At 46.5% G+C, this 17,979-nt stretch overlaps 1 protein-coding gene across 11 annotated transcripts in view; it reads right to left on the bottom strand.

Annotated features, from left to right (window-relative positions):
- Positions 1–17,979, bottom strand: part of LOC147321511 (receptor-type tyrosine-protein phosphatase mu-like) — a 230,309-nt gene that overhangs the window by 112,990 nt on the left and 99,340 nt on the right. For all 11 annotated transcript variants that reach the window (XM_086305457.1, XM_086305458.1, XM_086305462.1 and 8 more), the window contains exons 10-14: positions 11,602–11,755; positions 10,549–10,724; positions 10,272–10,381; positions 9,982–10,183; positions 9,318–9,420 (exon numbers count right to left, since the gene is read on the bottom strand). In XM_086305457.1, coding sequence (XP_086161583.1) covers positions 9,318–9,420; positions 9,982–10,183; positions 10,272–10,381; positions 10,549–10,724; positions 11,602–11,755 — 745 coding nt within the window. The remainder of the gene's footprint in view (positions 1–9,317; positions 9,421–9,981; positions 10,184–10,271; positions 10,382–10,548; positions 10,725–11,601; positions 11,756–17,979) is intronic.

The following is a 17,979-nucleotide window of genomic DNA, read 5'->3' as shown; positions in this document are numbered from 1 at the left end:
AACCCGCTGGTGGGCAGCTCTGAACACCACATCCAGAACACCCTGGATTTTGTTGAGAAGGTGAGAGATGTCATCATGGAGGCAGATGAAACCATGGTCTTGTACGACGTTACATCTTTCTTCATTTGCATCCCAGTCACAGAAGTGTTGGAGGTAGTTCATAAGAGATTACAGGATGACCCCAACCTCAGCAGCAGGACCACTCTCAGCATCGACCAAGTTTGTTTGAACTGTGTCTTAATTCCACCTACTTCACATACAAGGGTCAGTTCTTCAGGCAGAAACATGTGTGTGCCATGGGCTCCCAGTTTCACCCATTGTGGCCAATTTGTACATGAAAGAAGTGGAAAAGAGGGCTTTGCTATCCTACCCTGGAACACCACCAAGCCATTGGTTCAGATATGTGGATGACACCTGGGTGAAAATCAAATCTCAGGACGTGCCACAATTCATGGGTCACATTAACTCAGTGGACCGACACATCAAATTCACCAGGGAGGATATGAAAAGTGGCAGGTTAGCCTTCTTAGACTGTGAGATTTCCATCAGTAATGGGGGACATCTAAAAGCTGACGTGTACCGTAAACCTACACATACAGATCAGTATCTAAGGTTTGACTCTCATCATCCACTGGAGCACAAACTGGGTGTTATCAAGAAGCTACAACACAGAGCGATCACCATCCCCACTGACACAGCAGCCAGGGAGGCAGAAGAACATCAAGAAGGCCCTGAGTAAATGTGGTTACCCCAGCTGGACTTTTGTCAAAGCTGGAAAGGCTCCTAAAGAAAGCTATTCCCCAACTCTCTGTGACTGGTCCTCATGGACATTGATCAGTGGTTGTTGATCAATGGTCATGAGAATTTGCATAATTATGATTAAGGAACCGACCTCCCAGCCCATTGTTCCCTCAGTGGGCTGGTTTCAGTCATTATTTACACAAAACGCTACGTCCAGATGAACAGAATCAACTTTTGGAAATATGGTATCTAAGCAGACTCTTACTCTGGATGGCATTACCTTGGCTTCCAGTAACACTGTGAGGAACCTTGGAGTCATTTTTGACCAGGACATGTCCTTCAACGCACATATTACTTTGTCTGGCTATCGGACAAAGTACCGGACTCCGCAATACAACTGCCGGGGTTCTCTGTGCACCGCGCGGACAGGTCACAGGATCTTACTGGGAAAAGCAGAGGCGGTGGTGTGTGTTTCATGATCAACAACAGCTGGTGTGATTATGCGAACGTGCACCCGGTCAAATCCTTCTGCTCACCGGACCTGGAGTACCTGATGATTAAGTGCCGGCCATTCTGGCTACCGAGGGAATTTACAGCAGTGATTATTACGGCTGTTTACATTCCCCCACAAGCCGACACTGACCGAGCACTCAGGGAACTGTACAGCGCGATCAGCAGCGAGGAAACCGCACACCCAGAGGCAGCGTTTATCACAGCCGGAGACTTTAATAAGGGAAACCTGAAGAAAGTCTCACCCAAACTCCATCAACACATCCTTTTCAACACACGTGGAAACCGGCAACTCGACCACTGTTACACCTCTTTCCGGGATGCGTACAAAGCCCTCCCCCGCGCCCCATTCGGCCAATCAGATCACTGCTCCATCTTGCTCCTGCCCGCCTACAGGCAGAAGCTGAAACAGGAAGCTCCAACCCGGAGGGCGGTGCACTGTTGGACGGACCAATCGGAGTCTGCGCTGCGGGACTGTTTTGATCACGCGGACTGGGAAATGTTTCACGTGGCCGCCAGAGACATTGATGAATACACAGACTCAGTCTGTGGATTTATCAGGAAATGCGTGGAAGATGTCGTCCCATCCAGAACAGTCAAATCCTTCCCAAATCAAAAACCCTGGATTAACGGAGATGTTCGCGCGGCACTGGCGGCACGGAGCACCGCCTTTGCCTCCGCGAACACATCGGACTACAAACACGCACATTACCAACTCCGGAAGACGATCAAAGCAGCCAAACGTGAGTACAGGGACAGGGTGGAGCAACAGTTTGACAACCCTCGGAGTATGTGGCAGGGACTAAACACGATCACAGACTTTAGAGGGAAAACCAGCACACCGCAGACCACGGCCTCTCTGTGTGAGGATCTAAACGTATTCTACGCTAGATTCGACACAGCGAACACCATGAGACCGGACAGTGTGCGCACCGCGGATGACGTCAGTGCGCACACTGTGTCTGAGGAGGATGTGCGGAAGTGCTTCAGGAAGGTGAACGCACGCAAAGCTACTGGTCCGGACGGGATTCCCGGCCGCGTCCTCAGGTCATGCGCGGCTCAGCTGGCTGGAGTGTTCACGCACATCTTCAACCTTTCCCTCTCTCTGTCTGTAGTCCCAGCCTGCTTCAAAATGGCCACCATCGTCCCTGTACCCAAATCCTCCACCATCTCCTCATTGAACCACTGGCGACCTGTAGCCCTGACCCCCATCGTAAGCAAATGCTTCGAGAAGCTGGTCAGGGACTTCATCTGCTCTGCACTACCCGACTCACTGGACCCTCTACAGTTTGCATACCGCCACAACAGGTCCACTGATGATGCCATAGCCCTGACACTACACACTGCCCTGTCACACCTGGAGAAGAGAGACACGTATGTGAGAATGCTGTTTGTAGATTACAGCTCAGCATTCAATACCATCGTTCCCTCGAAGCTGGACAGGAAACTGCAGGATCTAGGACTGAGCAGCTCCCTCTGCAGCTGGATCCTTAGCTTCCTGTCTGACAGACGCCAGGTGGTCAGACTGGGCAGCATCACCTCATCCCCCATCACACTGAACACTGGTGCTCCACAGGGGTGTGTACTGAGCCCTCTCCTGTACTCACTCTACACCTACGACTGCACGGCCACTAACAACTCCAATATCATTGTGAAGTTTGCGGACGACACTACAGTGGTGGGTCTTATCACCAACGGTGATGAGACGGCTTACAGGGAGGAGGTCAGCGCCCTGACCCACTGGTGTCAAGACAACCATCTCACCCTCAACGTCGCAAAGACAAAGGAGTTGATAGTGGACTTCCGGAGGTGCAGAGAAGTACACACCCCCATCACCATCAACGGCGCTGCTGTGGAGAGAGTGAGCAGCTTCCGGTTCCTTGGTGTACATCTGGCTGAGGATCTTACGTGGTCAGTACACACAAACAAAACAGTGAAGAAGGCGCAGCAGCGCCTCTTCTTTCTCAGGAGACTGAAAAGATTCGGCATGAGCCCCCGCATCCTCAGGACCTTCTATCACTGTGCCATTGAGAGCATCCTCACTGGATGCATCACCACCTGGTATGGCAACAGCACCGCCTACAACTGCAAAGCTCTCCAGCGAGTAGTGCGGTGCTCTGAACGGATAATTGGAGGTGAGCTTCCCTCCCTCCAAGACATCTACAGGAAGCGGTGCCTGAGGAAAGCGGGGAGGATCATCAAGGACTCCAGTCACCCCAGCCATAAACTGTTCAGACTGCTTCCATCAGGAAGGAGGTTCTGCAGCATCCGGTCCCGTACCAGCAGACTGAGAGACAGCTTCTTCCACCAGGCCATCAGACTGCTGAACACGTCATAGACACCTCAGCTTCACTACTGGAACTTCAACATTATGCACTCCACACTGTATATAAATGCCACTTGTTTTGCACATATTCAACTCTGTATATTTTATATATTTTATTATTATTATTATTATTTTATTTTATTTTTTTACTATTTAATTTGTAAAAATGTGTATACACACACACACACACACACACACACACACACACACACACACACACACACACACACACACGTAGGAAAATATTTAGTATACACATCCAGAAATGCATACACTATTATATATTGTACATATATTTATTAGTTTCAGGTTGGCCATTCTTGTATTTTGCTCGTTTGTGTTGTTGTGTTTGCACATCTCTGTTGCTTGTGGGGCTCGCACACAAGAATTTCACTCGCATGTGCTGTGCCAGTGTGCCTGCACATGTGATGTGACAATAAAAAGTGATTTGATTTGATTTGATATTAAACAAATATGTAAGACTGCTTTCTTCCATTTGTGCAACATCTCTAAAGTTAGAAATATCCTGTCTCAGAGTGACGCTGAAAAACTAGTTCATGCATTTATTATTTCCAGGCTGGACGACTGTAATTCATTATTATCAGGATGTCCAAAAAACTCACTGAAAAGCCTTCAGTTAATCCAAAATGCTGCAGCAAGAGTCCTGACAGGGACTAGAAAGAGAGAGCAGATTTCTCCTGTTTTGGCTTCCTGTTAAATCCAGAATTCAAAATCCTGCTCCTCACATACAAAGTCTTAAACAATCAGGCCCCATCTTATCTTAATGACCTTGTAGTACCATATCACCCTATTAGAGCACTTCGCTCTCGCTCTGCAGGCCTACTTGTTGTTCCTAGAGTATTTAAAAGTAGAATGGGAGGCAGAGCCTTCAGTTTTCAGGCCCCTCTTCTGTGGAACCAGCTTCCAGTTTGGATTCAGGAGACAGACACTATCTCTACTTTCAAGATCAGGCTTCAAACTTTCCTTTTTGCTAAAGCATATAGTTAGGGCTGGACCAGGTGACCCTGAATCCTCCCTTAGTTATGCTGCAATAGGTGTAGGCTGCTGGAGGATTCCCATGATGCACTGGGTGTTTCTTCTTTCTTCACACTTATTAATCCCCAGCTCTCTTCCACAGCATGTCTTTAGATATGTGCCAATTCCTCAGCCGCATCCTTTGGAGGCCGCATTTGAAGGCCGATTACGTCACAACCAGGAAATGAAGGGTGCTCCAAATGCGTCCTTTATTTCCCCAGATTTGAAGGATGGGTCGGGTGTATTGTTCGTGGTCCACCATATCCCAGAATTCCTAGCGCGGCCCCGCCAATTCCAGTTTCCAAATATGGCAGAAGCAACTTATTCTTATTACTCTTTGAAATATTTTATTAATTAAATTATTATTTATAATATTTGTATAATAATATAAAATACTTTTCAAATGCGGCAATGGAGTATATCTGCTCGGTTTATCAAGACATCACATATTTGTAAAAGTGCTCTGATGTGTTTGGAGACGTCTGTTACCCACCAGCTCGATAGTTAGCCGGGAGCTCGAGGGTCACTGAAGCCGGCGAGTGCAGCGGACTCCCGGCACATCATTTCAGATCCCCATGGTCTTCACTACTTAGGTTAAACATGATATATAAGTCACTATGATAACTTATAAATGTACATTTTTGGCTTTTTTCAATGTTTCATTTGTTCCTGAGTAAATCGGTTCGGCTGAGATTAAAGTTTTAGTTTTCACACAGTTGAATAAACATCAACCTGATTAAACAGAAGTGTGAGATGGTCGAGAGTTTACTCCTGTTATATTTATAGTGTCCTGTTATATTTTAAATAACAAGGAGCAGACAGCCGAGTTTATTAAACTCCACCGAGACAGCGGTGACGCAAAACTGAAGGCTCGACCGTCCAATTTCACAGCCAATTTCACCGGCCTTCAGAGAACCCGGCCTATGTGGGCCGGGTCCTCTGAAGGCCGGCTTAGGAATTGGGACATGTCTTTATCCTGTCTGCCTCCCCTCACCCCAACCAGTCGCAGCAGATGGCCCCGCCCCTCCCTGAGCCCGGTTTTGAGGTTTCTTCCAGTTAAGTTTTTCCTCCTTACTGTCACCAAATGCTTGCTCAAAGGTCAACGTCTGATTGTTAGTGTTTTCTCTGTATAACAGGATCTTTCATTGGGACAACTGCTGTGATTTGTTGCTGTATAAATAAAATTGAACTGAACTGAAGTGAAAGTATTGTGGCTCTAGAGTAAACTTTCTTTTCCAGCAGAAGAGCCTGTATGTGGTTTACACTGGGCTGCACCTGAATGCAGCACGGTTAGTTTTTAAGACGGCGTGTGTCCCTAGGGACGCTGGAAACAATAGTTGTGTTTTTCATAGGAGTCCAGTTCAGGACAAAAGTTACATATCAACACACACACACACAGTTTCTGACACACATCTGAAGGTGTGGAGGGTGAAACTGCAGTGTTGTCACATTTCCTGCTGGACAGGAAACTAATGGAGGACAGGAAGGCGCACAGACACAAACACACTGTTTTTAATTCGCCTCTGAAAGGAAGAGAAGAAGAACAAATTGGATCATTTCTGCCTCGTTCTTTCAGTTCTCCTCCCCCCCACATCTGTCTCTTTCTTTATGTCCTTTCTTCTCCTCTCTGTCGTTGACGTTCCATCTCCAATCACATTTCACCACGCTCGAGTCGCAGGACTTGTTGTGTGTGAGACAGTAATCTGATTACAGCTGCAGGTCGCTGCCGGCAACACCTTTTGTCCTGTGATGCGCGTATCCTACATACGTGTGTGTTTGAATCTGTGTGTGCGTGCCTGAAGGCCAACACACACTGTGGTGTCAGAGAGAAAGTTAAATATAAACACGCAGACCTTAAATCGTATCTCGGAGCAGCATCTGTTCAATCTGATGGATTTCACATCAGACATCATGTCGATTAACACAGCGCAAATCACACACACACACGCCTCGCCCCTACACAAAAGGAAAAACAGATCTCGCTTCAGCTGAAAAGATCCATTTTCCTCCTTTCAGCTTCCTCTTTCTTCGCCCCCACTCAAACACAAGAGTCACGTTCGAGTGACTGATCTGCAGCGTTCGCAGCGCTCTCTCGCTGCTTGCACAGAAAACACGGCCACTCGCTGAAGTGGCGACGAGCACGTGCAGGTGCTTCCGTGAGATTCTTTTCAGACATCTAGCAAACCAAAGAAAGCTGAAGTGGAGCTGGAACTGCTCTTGCTGAGCAAACGCAGGCAGGAATAAACAGCTGACATACACCTCCAACAGCTTCACTGGGTTTCATCCACCCAGTCATCACACAGCAGTGGCAGCACGGTTGCCTCACAGTTTAATTCCACCATCAGGTCTTTCTGTGTGGAGTTTGCACGTTCCTCCTGTGTTTGCGTGGGTTCTCTCCCAGTCGTTGTCTGTCTCTATGTGCTAGCCCTGCGACAGACGGGGGCCTGTCCAGGTCCTACCCTGGGGCTGAATAGGCTCCCGTCGCGCCCCTACATGGAGGGTTGGTGACGTCGGGCTGCTGTCTGGTGGTTAGCTACAGAGGTGGGGTGAGGTTAAACTGTTCTCACTTAATGCTGAGGGTTCCTGATGGGTGGAGAGAAACGCCGTCATATGGACCAAACTCCATCCAAAAAAGGTCTGAGAGGATACACACAGCTCGAAGCCGACATTCATGTTTGGATGACTTCAAATCGCAACAACAGTCGCTTTGTAGTGTAAGGAAGACCCTACACTGATCCTCGGCTTCATGGCTCAGATATGTGGAGTCAGCGAGCGTACGAGCTGCACTTACACTAACTGCAGAACCAAAAGCCACGCCCACTGCCACAGCCTACTCCACGCTCGTTAACACAAGCAGTACATCAGTAGATACGCACAAGCGTCGAGGCCACCAGCTACCCAGCATGCAACACTTTGTGTGTCTCTGCACGCGGGGCTGCTGCAGTATCACGGAAAGACTCACTGTGATTATTTCACAATGACACTTTTGTGTTTTTCATCTTTTTTTTAGCAAATTATTCAGAATTAAAATGAGTAAAAATCATTATTTATACAGCACCAAATCACAACAGCAGTCACCTCGAGGCGCTTTAGATTGTACAGTAGATCCTACAATAATAGATACAGAGAAAAACCCAACAATCATATGACCCCCTATGAGCAAGCACTTTGGCGACAGTGGGAAGGAAAAACTCCCTTTTAACAGGAAGAAACCTCCAGCAGAACCAGGCTCAGGGAGGGGCGGGGCCATCTGCTGCGATTGGTTGCGGTGAGAGAAGGAAGACAGGATAAAGACATGCTGTGGAAGAGAGACAGAGGTTAATAACAGATATGATTCAATGCAGAGAGGTCTGTTAAAACACAGTGTCCTCATTATCATAGAGACTCCGTGAGGTGAGATCTCGCGTGGAACTCCACACTGAGGGAAATGAGCAGTTATTTCATGGTTCTTCCATTTGCGAATTATCGCACCACCTATTGTCATCTTTGTCCTGTCATCTGTAGCCCATTCCAGCCTTGTGTAGGTCCAGTCTCATCCCTGACATCCTTGGAAAGCTGTTTGGTCTTGGTCATGGTGCAGAGTTTGAATCTGGACATACTGATTGCTTCTATGGACAGCTGTCTTTCATACAGCTAACGAGTTGAGAAGGCTCCCGGTGTCAGCTCCTTACCTGTATGAAACACACCTGGGAGCCAGAAATCTGCTGATTGATGGGCACAGTCTCTATGGAGATGGGTTTTTGGAGGGGTAGCAGGAGGAGAGAAGCTGCAGAGAGGCGTGTAAGACTGCAGCTCTGCTTCCTGGTCCCAACTCTGGATAGTCATATTTTGGGGGGGTTTAATAAATTTGTCCATATTTCTAGAAATGAGAGCTGCTCCATCCAAAGTGGGATGGATGCCGTCTCTCCTAACAAGACCAGGTTTCCTCCAGAAGGTTTGCCAATTATCTATGAAGCCCACATCGTTTCTGGGACACCACTCAGACAGCCAGCAATTTAAGGAGAACATGCGGCTAAACATGTCACTCCTGGTCTGATTGGGGAGGGGACCAGAGAAAACTACAGAGTCCCACATTGTTTTGGCAAAGTTGCACACCGATTCAATATTGATTTTAGTGACCTCCGATTGGCGTAACCGGGTGTCATTAGATTAAGCAAATATACCTGCCAGTCTCTCCATTACAGCTCACCTTAGTGTCTCCACCTTTAGGTCACTGCTCTTGGCCTGTAGTCATGTGACAAGCAGGTGTTCATTATCAGCGGCAGAGCCTACCTGTCTGAGACGCCGTCTCACACGCTGCTTCCTGTCTGTTTGTAGTGTGTGTGTGAGACTGACACATTAACTGATAATCCCTGGGTAATCCTCTGTGTTAGAAGTGGGCTTTGATTAGCCCCGCCCGCTGATTGTTAATTAACCAAATCCCTCGCTAAAGCCCGATGACAGAGCCCACTCAGCTGTTGACATGACGACTGTTACTGCAGATACCGCCTCCCTCTGGGCAGCAGTGAGTGTGTGTGTGTGAGACAGTGAGTGTTTTTTAATTTCAGGACAAGTCTTAATTTCCTGTTAGTGATGTGAGCAGTTTGTCGCCTGACTTCCTGCTTCAGGGCGGTACACGTCGGTGCTTTAATCTTTAACAGCAACGTCATGAAATGTTCATGGAGTGGGAGATTGATGCTGCTGAATATTTGAACAGGTACGTTACCTGACCGGGGCCCCACGGCTCTGAGCGGGCTTCAGCAGGACGGTGACGGTGGAGTCGGTCTGATTCAGAGGAGACTCCTGATCGTACGCCGGCATCAGAGGAGCTGAAGAGGAGGAGGAGTTACAATATGTTCAGCTCATTCCCTCCTGATTTACCTTCACACTGAAGCAAAGAGTGGAAATGACTCAAAGGCCTGGCGAGGAGCAGAACCACACCCGAGCGCACAGGACACAGTGGAATCAGCTGATTCCTTCCAGCTCGACTGTTTGTGTCGGGAAAACCCAGGTCCGGTCTGCCTGTTTACTCTCACCCGCCTGAACACTGTGACTGAAAGCTCCGTGGGATTAAACACACGACTGGCTTTTCAAAATAAAATGTCAGTAAGAGCCAGTGAGAAGCACTATTGAGTTAACCCTTTCTCACCCAGCCCAACTTGTTTTGTAGTTTTGGCTGTAAAATGACATCTTTCAGGAAACATTTGAATTTTCTCTCTACTCCAGAGTTATGGTCATGTGACGCATATTTCTCTGTCCGTGTTGAGACAGCAGAAACTTGTGAACGCTTTGTGCTACTGTGATACACAAAATAAGCTCACCTTGTCTTCCTTCATTGCAGTCATTTAAAGTAAAAACAACAATCTGAGCTCTTAGTTTGACAGTCCTACCTGAGATCTTGGTGGTAAACTGGGTGATAACAGGGGGCCCAAAGCCTTTAACAGTGGAGGCTCTTATTGTGAAGGAGTAGGTGGAGCCTGGGTAGAGGCCGGTGAACATGTGGCTTGTCTCATTGGCCGGTTTCAACACCCTGCCGCTCTGATTGGACAGGTCAAACTCCGTGTCGAAGGAGCTCAAGGCTTTGTAGGATATCTGGGGAGAAGACAGACATCGGGACCCAGATGACTCACGGGGTCTGACTGGGAGACTGCAAAGCCTGCTGGGAGTTGTATGTATTTACCTCATACTGCCGGATCAGGCCATAGGTCTGCAGCGGTTCCCTCCAGCTCAGGCTGATCTGCTGCTCGTAGCTGCTGCCGAGGATCGAGTCCACGGGGACTGCCCCGGGAACTGAAACCAAAATGTCACCATAGGTTACCATCGGAGGACAAAGCAGTAGACTCTACTGTGTTTCTACTGTGAAACTGTTGTGACTCTACTGTGATTCTCCTTTGATTCTACTATATCTCTACTGTGACTCTGCTGTGATTCCACTGTGACTCAAGGGAGAGTTTTACCATCCTCGTCTGTCAGCACCAGAAGCTCCTCGCTCTCCTTGTGTCCTTCGGGGTTGCTCAGGATGAGTCTCAGGCTGACGTTGGTGAAGGGTGGAAGGTTGCGTACGGTGTGCGTCGGCATGGTGCTCCTTGTGTCATACACCTCCTCCTCCCGCACCTCCTCCTTTGCTGGCTCCCTGCAGGAGAAACAGCAGGTGCTTGGAAAGAAAGCAGCTAGACTTTAAGTTTCATCTGAGAAGCTTCTTCAGTTCTAAACCAAATAGTTGAGTGGTATTCATCTATTTATCAAGTTGTCCCTTATGAGGGACCCACTACTGATCATGTGACTCATCACATTAGCCAGTGGGTGAAAAAAAGTCGTGGGTCATTATCAGCAGAGGTTTCAGGTGAACCAACTGTGAGATCTTGCCCCACTCCATCATGTGACTTATTAAGATCAACGGCCCAGGATGTGAGTGGGTGTTTAGGCATCTGGGAAGGATTGTAGATGGCAGACAGTTGTGTCGTAAGCCCCGCCCTCTGTTCACAGTGGACATAGATGCTTCTTTCACTCGTCTCTCAAACCATCTGTCTTGTCTGTCCAACATGTGGACACCAGCATACTCGAAAGAGTGACCTTTGGTAACACCTGACACCTCAGCTGATAATGACCAACACCTTGGCTCATGTGGTGAGTCACATGATCAATACAGGTTCAATGACCCTCATAAGGGACACCCCCACTAGGGTTTAAATACCTGGGACTCTCCACCATTTGGTTTAGAACTGAAGAAGCTTCTCGGATGAAATGAAACTTAAAGAAGTACAGTTTCCTTCTTTCCTAGCACCTCAGAGCCCCTCCTACCTTCACCTGTTCACCACGCCCTCCATCCAGCTGTGGTCCAACTCTCTATCTCTAATTTCTGCTGGACCCTCCTTCTCTTTTTGTATGATTACTCTCTTCTGCCAATCATTGGCCCCTCCCTCTCACTTCATTTGGTTCATTACTATCTCTACCATTGGGACCTCCCTCTCTTCACCTGTTGGCCCCTCCCTCTTGCTTCCTGTGTGTACCTGCTCAGGGCCCCTGCAGGTCTGTAGCGGTACTGCACAGTCAGGTTGTAGCTGTAGCAGCGTGTCACGTTGTATCCGAATGGTTCCCAGCGAACCGCCACCTGTTTGGACTGGATGTCAACGACTTCAAGACGCCGTGGGCCGTTCATTGGATCTGAAACCAACACGGAGACCACACAAACAGGAACACGTGATGAGGATAATGAATTGAGACACACCTGTGCTCACCTGTAGCCCTTCTTATCCTCTCCACAATGATGAAAGTAAACTGAAGCTCCTGCCCTGTTGCTGCTGTTCTTAACTTCTGATGGATGTAAACATATTTTCTTTGACGGAGGATTCGGGTGTTTGTCCTTAAACTGAAGGAAGCAGTGTGAACGTCACGTTGTCACGTCTCTAAAATCCTCTATGTGTGTAAAGTGAAAACAGAGCTGGCGAAGGGCTCAGCTCCGCTCTGCTGCCAACTGTCGCCAAACCGGCGCCTTGCTCTGGGGTCAGTCGGTGCTCAGCCAATCAGAGTTGTTAGGACCTGACCAGGTGACCTCCATCTGAGTTTCTTCATCGCTCAGCATTTTTATCGGCACGCCTCGTCTCCATCGGCTGACCTTCCTGTTGGTGTTAATGACTGAAGCAGCATGTGTCAAATGCAACAGAACAGCTCACTGCATGCACACCAAATCACAAACATAACTATGCTTCTTACCAAAGCACGACTGCAAATCCTGACATGCATCTACATGTCCGTAGGAAAAACACCTCGTTACAGTCTGCTTCACTTATATCTGGGCTTTGCTTTTCCTCACTTCTAATATGAAGTAATCCAGCCAGTGAGACGATGTGAAGATCTGTGCCATCTCTTCCTCAAACCTCTGTTTGTTTCTTTTTGTTGTCCATCACACACGTCCATCTGTTTTCTTACGGACATGCTGATGGATGTTAGGACTCCCAGTTGTGCTTCGGTAAGAAACGGTTATGTTTGTGGTGTGAATATTTCGAGCTGTTGAAAGAAAGATGATTACACTGCATAAAATAGCTGACGCTCAGCACATTCGACCAGACGAGGAAAAATCCAGCCGGTCGGTCTGGTGACTCAAACCAGCTCTCCTCCTCCTCCACAGTCCTCGTTTATAACGTGCTTTACAAACATCAACATCACAGCTAACAGCTGGATTTTACCGTTTCAGTGCAGCTAGCCAAACAGTGAACAGCCACTTCCTGCCACAGACATAGACAGTAAAGTGGACAGTCTGTCCTGGTTCAACATGAACTCACTGCTGCAGCACTAAAGTGATCCCCTCACACTCACGTTTAGTTTAAGTGCCCTTAATTTCCTCTGAGGTATCCATCCTGTCAGTAGTTAGCTAACATAAAGTAATGCGAGTCTGTTAGCACCAACCAACCAATCACATGACGTCACATCCCATACTGACAGAAGATGGCGCTGAACACGACCCGACATCACAGACAGACTTAGGTCCAGGCTCAGTGAGGTATATTAGCCTTTATGTGTAAAGAGTTTCATTTCCCCGTTAATGAGTGAAATTCTGGGATTTTATCAGCAGGTATCTGTGCCTGTGTGATGCTCCCCTACAATATGATGATCAGCTGATAATTCAGCACTCCACACAAACATGGAAAAAGAAACAGATGATTAGCAGGGATTGTGTTTCCCAGTCACCCTGCATGTTTCCTGTTTATCACGTGTGTCTCCAAACAGGCAGAAACATATAAAACCAGTGGCTGTTAACTAAACCCGAACCTTGCAGCATCACCAACATCCAGCTGGATAGAAGCCTGAGGAGTGGACCAATGGGTATCCAGCACTGCAGACTCCACCGTGACGCTTCACTGAGGACGGAAACAGACTTCAACTCAAACTTTATTAACACACAGCATGAACACAGATGGAACCATCTGGGAACCATTACAGCCCGTCCAGTCTGGGCTCCTCAGAGCCACACAGAGCCCCCCCCCCCCCCTCCCCCCTCTGAGCCTCCAGCAGAGACTTTAACCAACACTGGAAAAAACCCGAGCTCCCTCTGAGACACAGAGAGGGAGATTAAAGGAGGCTTCGAATTGAGCGCGCTCACACACACGCATTCACACGCACACACACATACACGCACGCGCGGGCACACACACACACACACACACACACAGTCTTTCTAGTGGCCAATCTAAGTGCTTTATTTCAAGATGACAGACAGCGATCCACTCAGAGGGGGAATGATAGATGAGAGCAGGAAAGAGCAATTTCTCCTGACAAACCCCTGTGTGTGTGTGTGTGTGTGTGTGTGTGTGTGTGTGTGTGTGTGTGTGTGTGTGTGTGTGTGTGTGTGTGTGTTCAGGTATTTTCTGCAGCTGGTGAACAATACCTTTCCTGTTCTTTGTTGTCGTTTGTGGTTGTGTGTGTGTGTGTGTGTGGGGCACAATAACAGGAAAGAAGTTTTCTGTGCAGCCGCAATCGACCACACACACACACACACACACACACACACACACACACACACACACATACACACACACTGCAGGCTTTTAGCTGAACACAATAGAGGCACTTGTGAGTTTCTGCACCTCGATTGTTGCTCTGAAAGAGAGATGTCGACTTAAATGCTCTGTCTGCAGGGAACACACACACTCACACAGCGACATCGCTACGGCAACAATGTGGGTTGGGGGTCAAGGGAAGGAGGGGGGGGGGCATTGAGGTGGATCCCATTACCCATAATCCCCGAGGGAAGAGTGAACGCTATCACATAAAATCCTCCCATTCCCCTCTGATCAAACCTGTGTGTGTGTTTGTGTGGTCGTCATGGTTTCCATCCCATCATTTTTTGGGCTGACATTTAAATTACTTGGAGCCAGTGCACCCAGTCGCTGACATCACCAGGTAGTTTTCCACAACATGGCAAAAACTACAAATGACAACCGTCAGGAACTACAGAGCGCCATGTTCACAGCATTCACTGATTACACCAGTGTGTATTCAGATTACTGATTACACCAGTGTGTACTCAGATTACTGATACTTTGATAAAGCTCAGATTACTGATGTTAGGTCAGACTGTGACAGTAAGGTGAACCTTTTGCGAGGTCAGACACCTGCAAAGGTAAGATGCTAACACCAACCTCCAGACTCAGAGTGAGCTCAGGGAACTGTACAGTAACGCCACTGTTTTGCACATGTCTCACTCTGTATATTTTATTTTATATATTTTATTTATTGTTTACTCTATTTAATTTGTAAAATATGTGTACACACACACACACACACACACACACACGTAGAAAAATATTTAGTATACACATCCAGAAATGCATATACTATTATATATTGTACATATATTTATTAGTTTCAGATGTAGCCATTCTTGTATTTTGCTTGTTTACGTTCTTGTATTTGCACAACTCTGTTGCTTGTGAAGCTCGCACACAAGAATTTCACTCACATGTGCTGTACCAATGTACCTGCACATGTGATGTGACAATAAAAGTGATTTGATTTTGATTTGATTTGATTTGAACGGAGATAACCAGCCAATCAATCAATCAGGACAGTAATCAATATATCTTTTTTTTATCTTCTTCAGGTTTATTTTCTTTTAAAGGAAAATTAGATATTAGTAATAGCAAAAAAATAAATAAATTATGTTATATTGTTATATTATTCTATATTAAATTATTTATTTATTATTTAAAGGAGTCCCAGGCTTCTACCTTTCTACCTTTAAAACCCACCACCAGCCAAATGGCTGGTAGGCTTTTAGCTAGGCTTTAGCTTCAGCCAAGTGGAAGCTAAATTGGCTAGTCATTCATATGTAAATTAGGTTGTTAGCTGGGAATTCTGGAGGGAGGGGAGTGGGGGTGTGTGGATGAGGGGGTGGGGGAGCTGCTAAAAGCTGTGAACTTCCTTTTGTGTTTCATCTTGATGCATTCTCAATCATCCAGGGAAATAAATCTCCAAAAGTCACCAACTTGGAGTGTTTCAGTTTGCCGTCTTAGGCAGAAATCAACACACATGGGTGTATGTCCTTTGTTGCTGAGATTTATTGATAAAAACAGTACAAAAAACCAACCATTTGTACACATATTTACAAATAATAATAAAAAGTGAGTGAGTACATTTCAACATTTTCAGCAATCACTCACAATCCTGGCACTGCCATGGTATCTGTAGTCTGCATTTACCACATGTGTACCTGTAGCAGTGAACACATCGCACAGTGGCATGATTGTTCTTGCATTTGTGTTTGACCTGACACATGGCTCTTTTTCCAGGGCTCGGTGTGGAGGGTTGTGTCCGAAGCAACTGTTCTTTTCTTGCCTTCTTCTCAGCTACATGAGAGTGAGCCAACTCTCTTGCAAGCTCCACCACATTTACATATGAATGACTAGCCAATCCACTAGTGGATTGAGGAATTTCCCTGCGAATCTTGTTGACTGTGCCGAGGATGGTGGTTTTCAGTCTAAGAAGTTTTTGCGCAAGTGAAAGCGATGTGAAAAAATTGTCCGTGGTAACATTTCTGCCCTTGTCTAGGAATGGTTCCATCAGCCTCATTACTACATTTTCAGAAAGTCTCTCCCCAGTGGGACGATTGGGGTCCTTGCCAAGATATGGGAAGACATTGCAAATGTACTTGGATTTTAGGTCGCAAGCCACCCAAAACTTGATCCCAAACTTGTCAGGTTTACTTGCAATATACTGCAGGAAACAGCACCGAGTCTTTGATGGGAAAAGCTGTTCATCAACGGTGATATGTAGACCAGGGTTGTAGCACGTGATGCAGTTGGTGACCAATGATCCCCACACACTGGAAATTGCAGCGAACTTATCAGTCTTTGCTCGATTTGCTCCATTGTGGCATCAATCAGACCACTGGTATAATGTTGAAATGTACTCACTCACTTTTTATTATTATTTGTAAATATGTGTACAAATGGTTGGTTTTTTGTACTGTTTTTATCAATAAATCTCAGCAACAAAGGACCTACACCCATGTGTGTTGATTTCTCCCTAAGACGGCAAACTGAAACACTCCAAGTTGGTGACTTTTGGAGATTTATTTCCCTGGATGATTGAGAATGCATCAAGATGAAACACAAAAGGAAGTTCACAGCTTTTAGCAGCTCCCCCACCCCCTCATCCACACACCCCCACTCCCCTCCCTCCAGAATTCCCAGCTAACAACCTAATATACATATGAATGACTAGCCAATTTAGCTTCCACTTGGCTGAAGCTAAAGCTTAGCTAAAAGCCATTTGGCTGCTCTCCGGGTTTTAAAGGTAGAAAAAGCCAAATGGCAGTCCGTGGTGATGTAAGTGTTAATATTTCAGTTTTCTGGGTCTTTGGAACTCAGAAACCAAATGAATTAGAAGCTGTGGTTATGGACAATTTCTTTTAAGATTTATAGACTAAATGTTGAAGTGCTAAATCTGATCAGAAGACGATGAAATGACCTGGCTGACTTTATCAAAGTAAAGCTGCCTTCCCTCCTGGGTCCGGTGTAAAGAGCTGCTTTTCTTTTTTTCTTATTCTTTTTTTCTATTTTCTTATTTGGACTCTGCTTGTAAATCTGTCCTCGACGTAGGCTCCTTGGCTAACTGATTTTACCAGAGCCGCTAGAAAAGAATGTAGAAGATGTGAAAGACGGTGGAAAAAAGAGAAAGCTCTTAAGACTAGCTGGAAAGTCTATCAGAAAGCAGTAAAGGCTGCCAAGCACTCCTATTTTTCCCAACTTATTGCTGCCAGCTTGCATAACCCTCGTGTTCTATATAAATCTAGAAATTCTGTACTTAATACAGAAGGCTATGTTCTTTTGCACTCTTCTGAGGTTATGTGCAATAAGTTTCTTAATTATTTTGTGGACAAGATTGCTAGTTTGAGACCTCTGACTCTATCTATTGCTGACCCAGCCATGCATGGTTCTTGCTCAGGTTTGTTCTCTGCTATTCTACCAATTCTTTTACCTGATTTAGAGAAACTTGTGCTGAATGCTCAACTGTGTGGCTCTCCAAATGACGTTGTTCCTCCCCGTTTTCTCAAAAAGGGATTTCCTACCATCGGACCACACATTCTGAACATTATTAATACTAGTCTTTTGTCTTGGTGCATTGTCAATCATCCAGGAAAGCAAATCTCCAAAAGTTGATTCTGTTCCTCTGGACGTAGCTACAAAACGCTACGTTCAGATGAACAGAATCAACTTTTGGAGACTAGTCTTTTGTCTGGTCAAGTACCTAGGGAGTTTAAGCATAGTCATACATCCTTTACTTAAGAAACCAGGCTGCTTCATGCCCTGGAGGACGGGGCTGTGGCCCCCCCACACCCTCTAGCAGATCATTACATGAAGGAACCTTTTAAAAAACAAAAAACAAAC

Source organism: Aulonocara sp. 'chitande type north' Nkhata Bay, linkage group LG9 (genome assembly GCF_057382095.1).
Source record: "Aulonocara sp. 'chitande type north' Nkhata Bay isolate Kocher_YH1m ecotype deep benthic linkage group LG9, A_spYH_male_GT1.1, whole genome shotgun sequence".
Taxonomy (NCBI): domain Eukaryota; kingdom Metazoa; phylum Chordata; class Actinopteri; order Cichliformes; family Cichlidae; genus Aulonocara; species Aulonocara sp. 'chitande type north' Nkhata Bay.
This window is presented reverse-complemented; position numbering and strand designations above follow the sequence as displayed.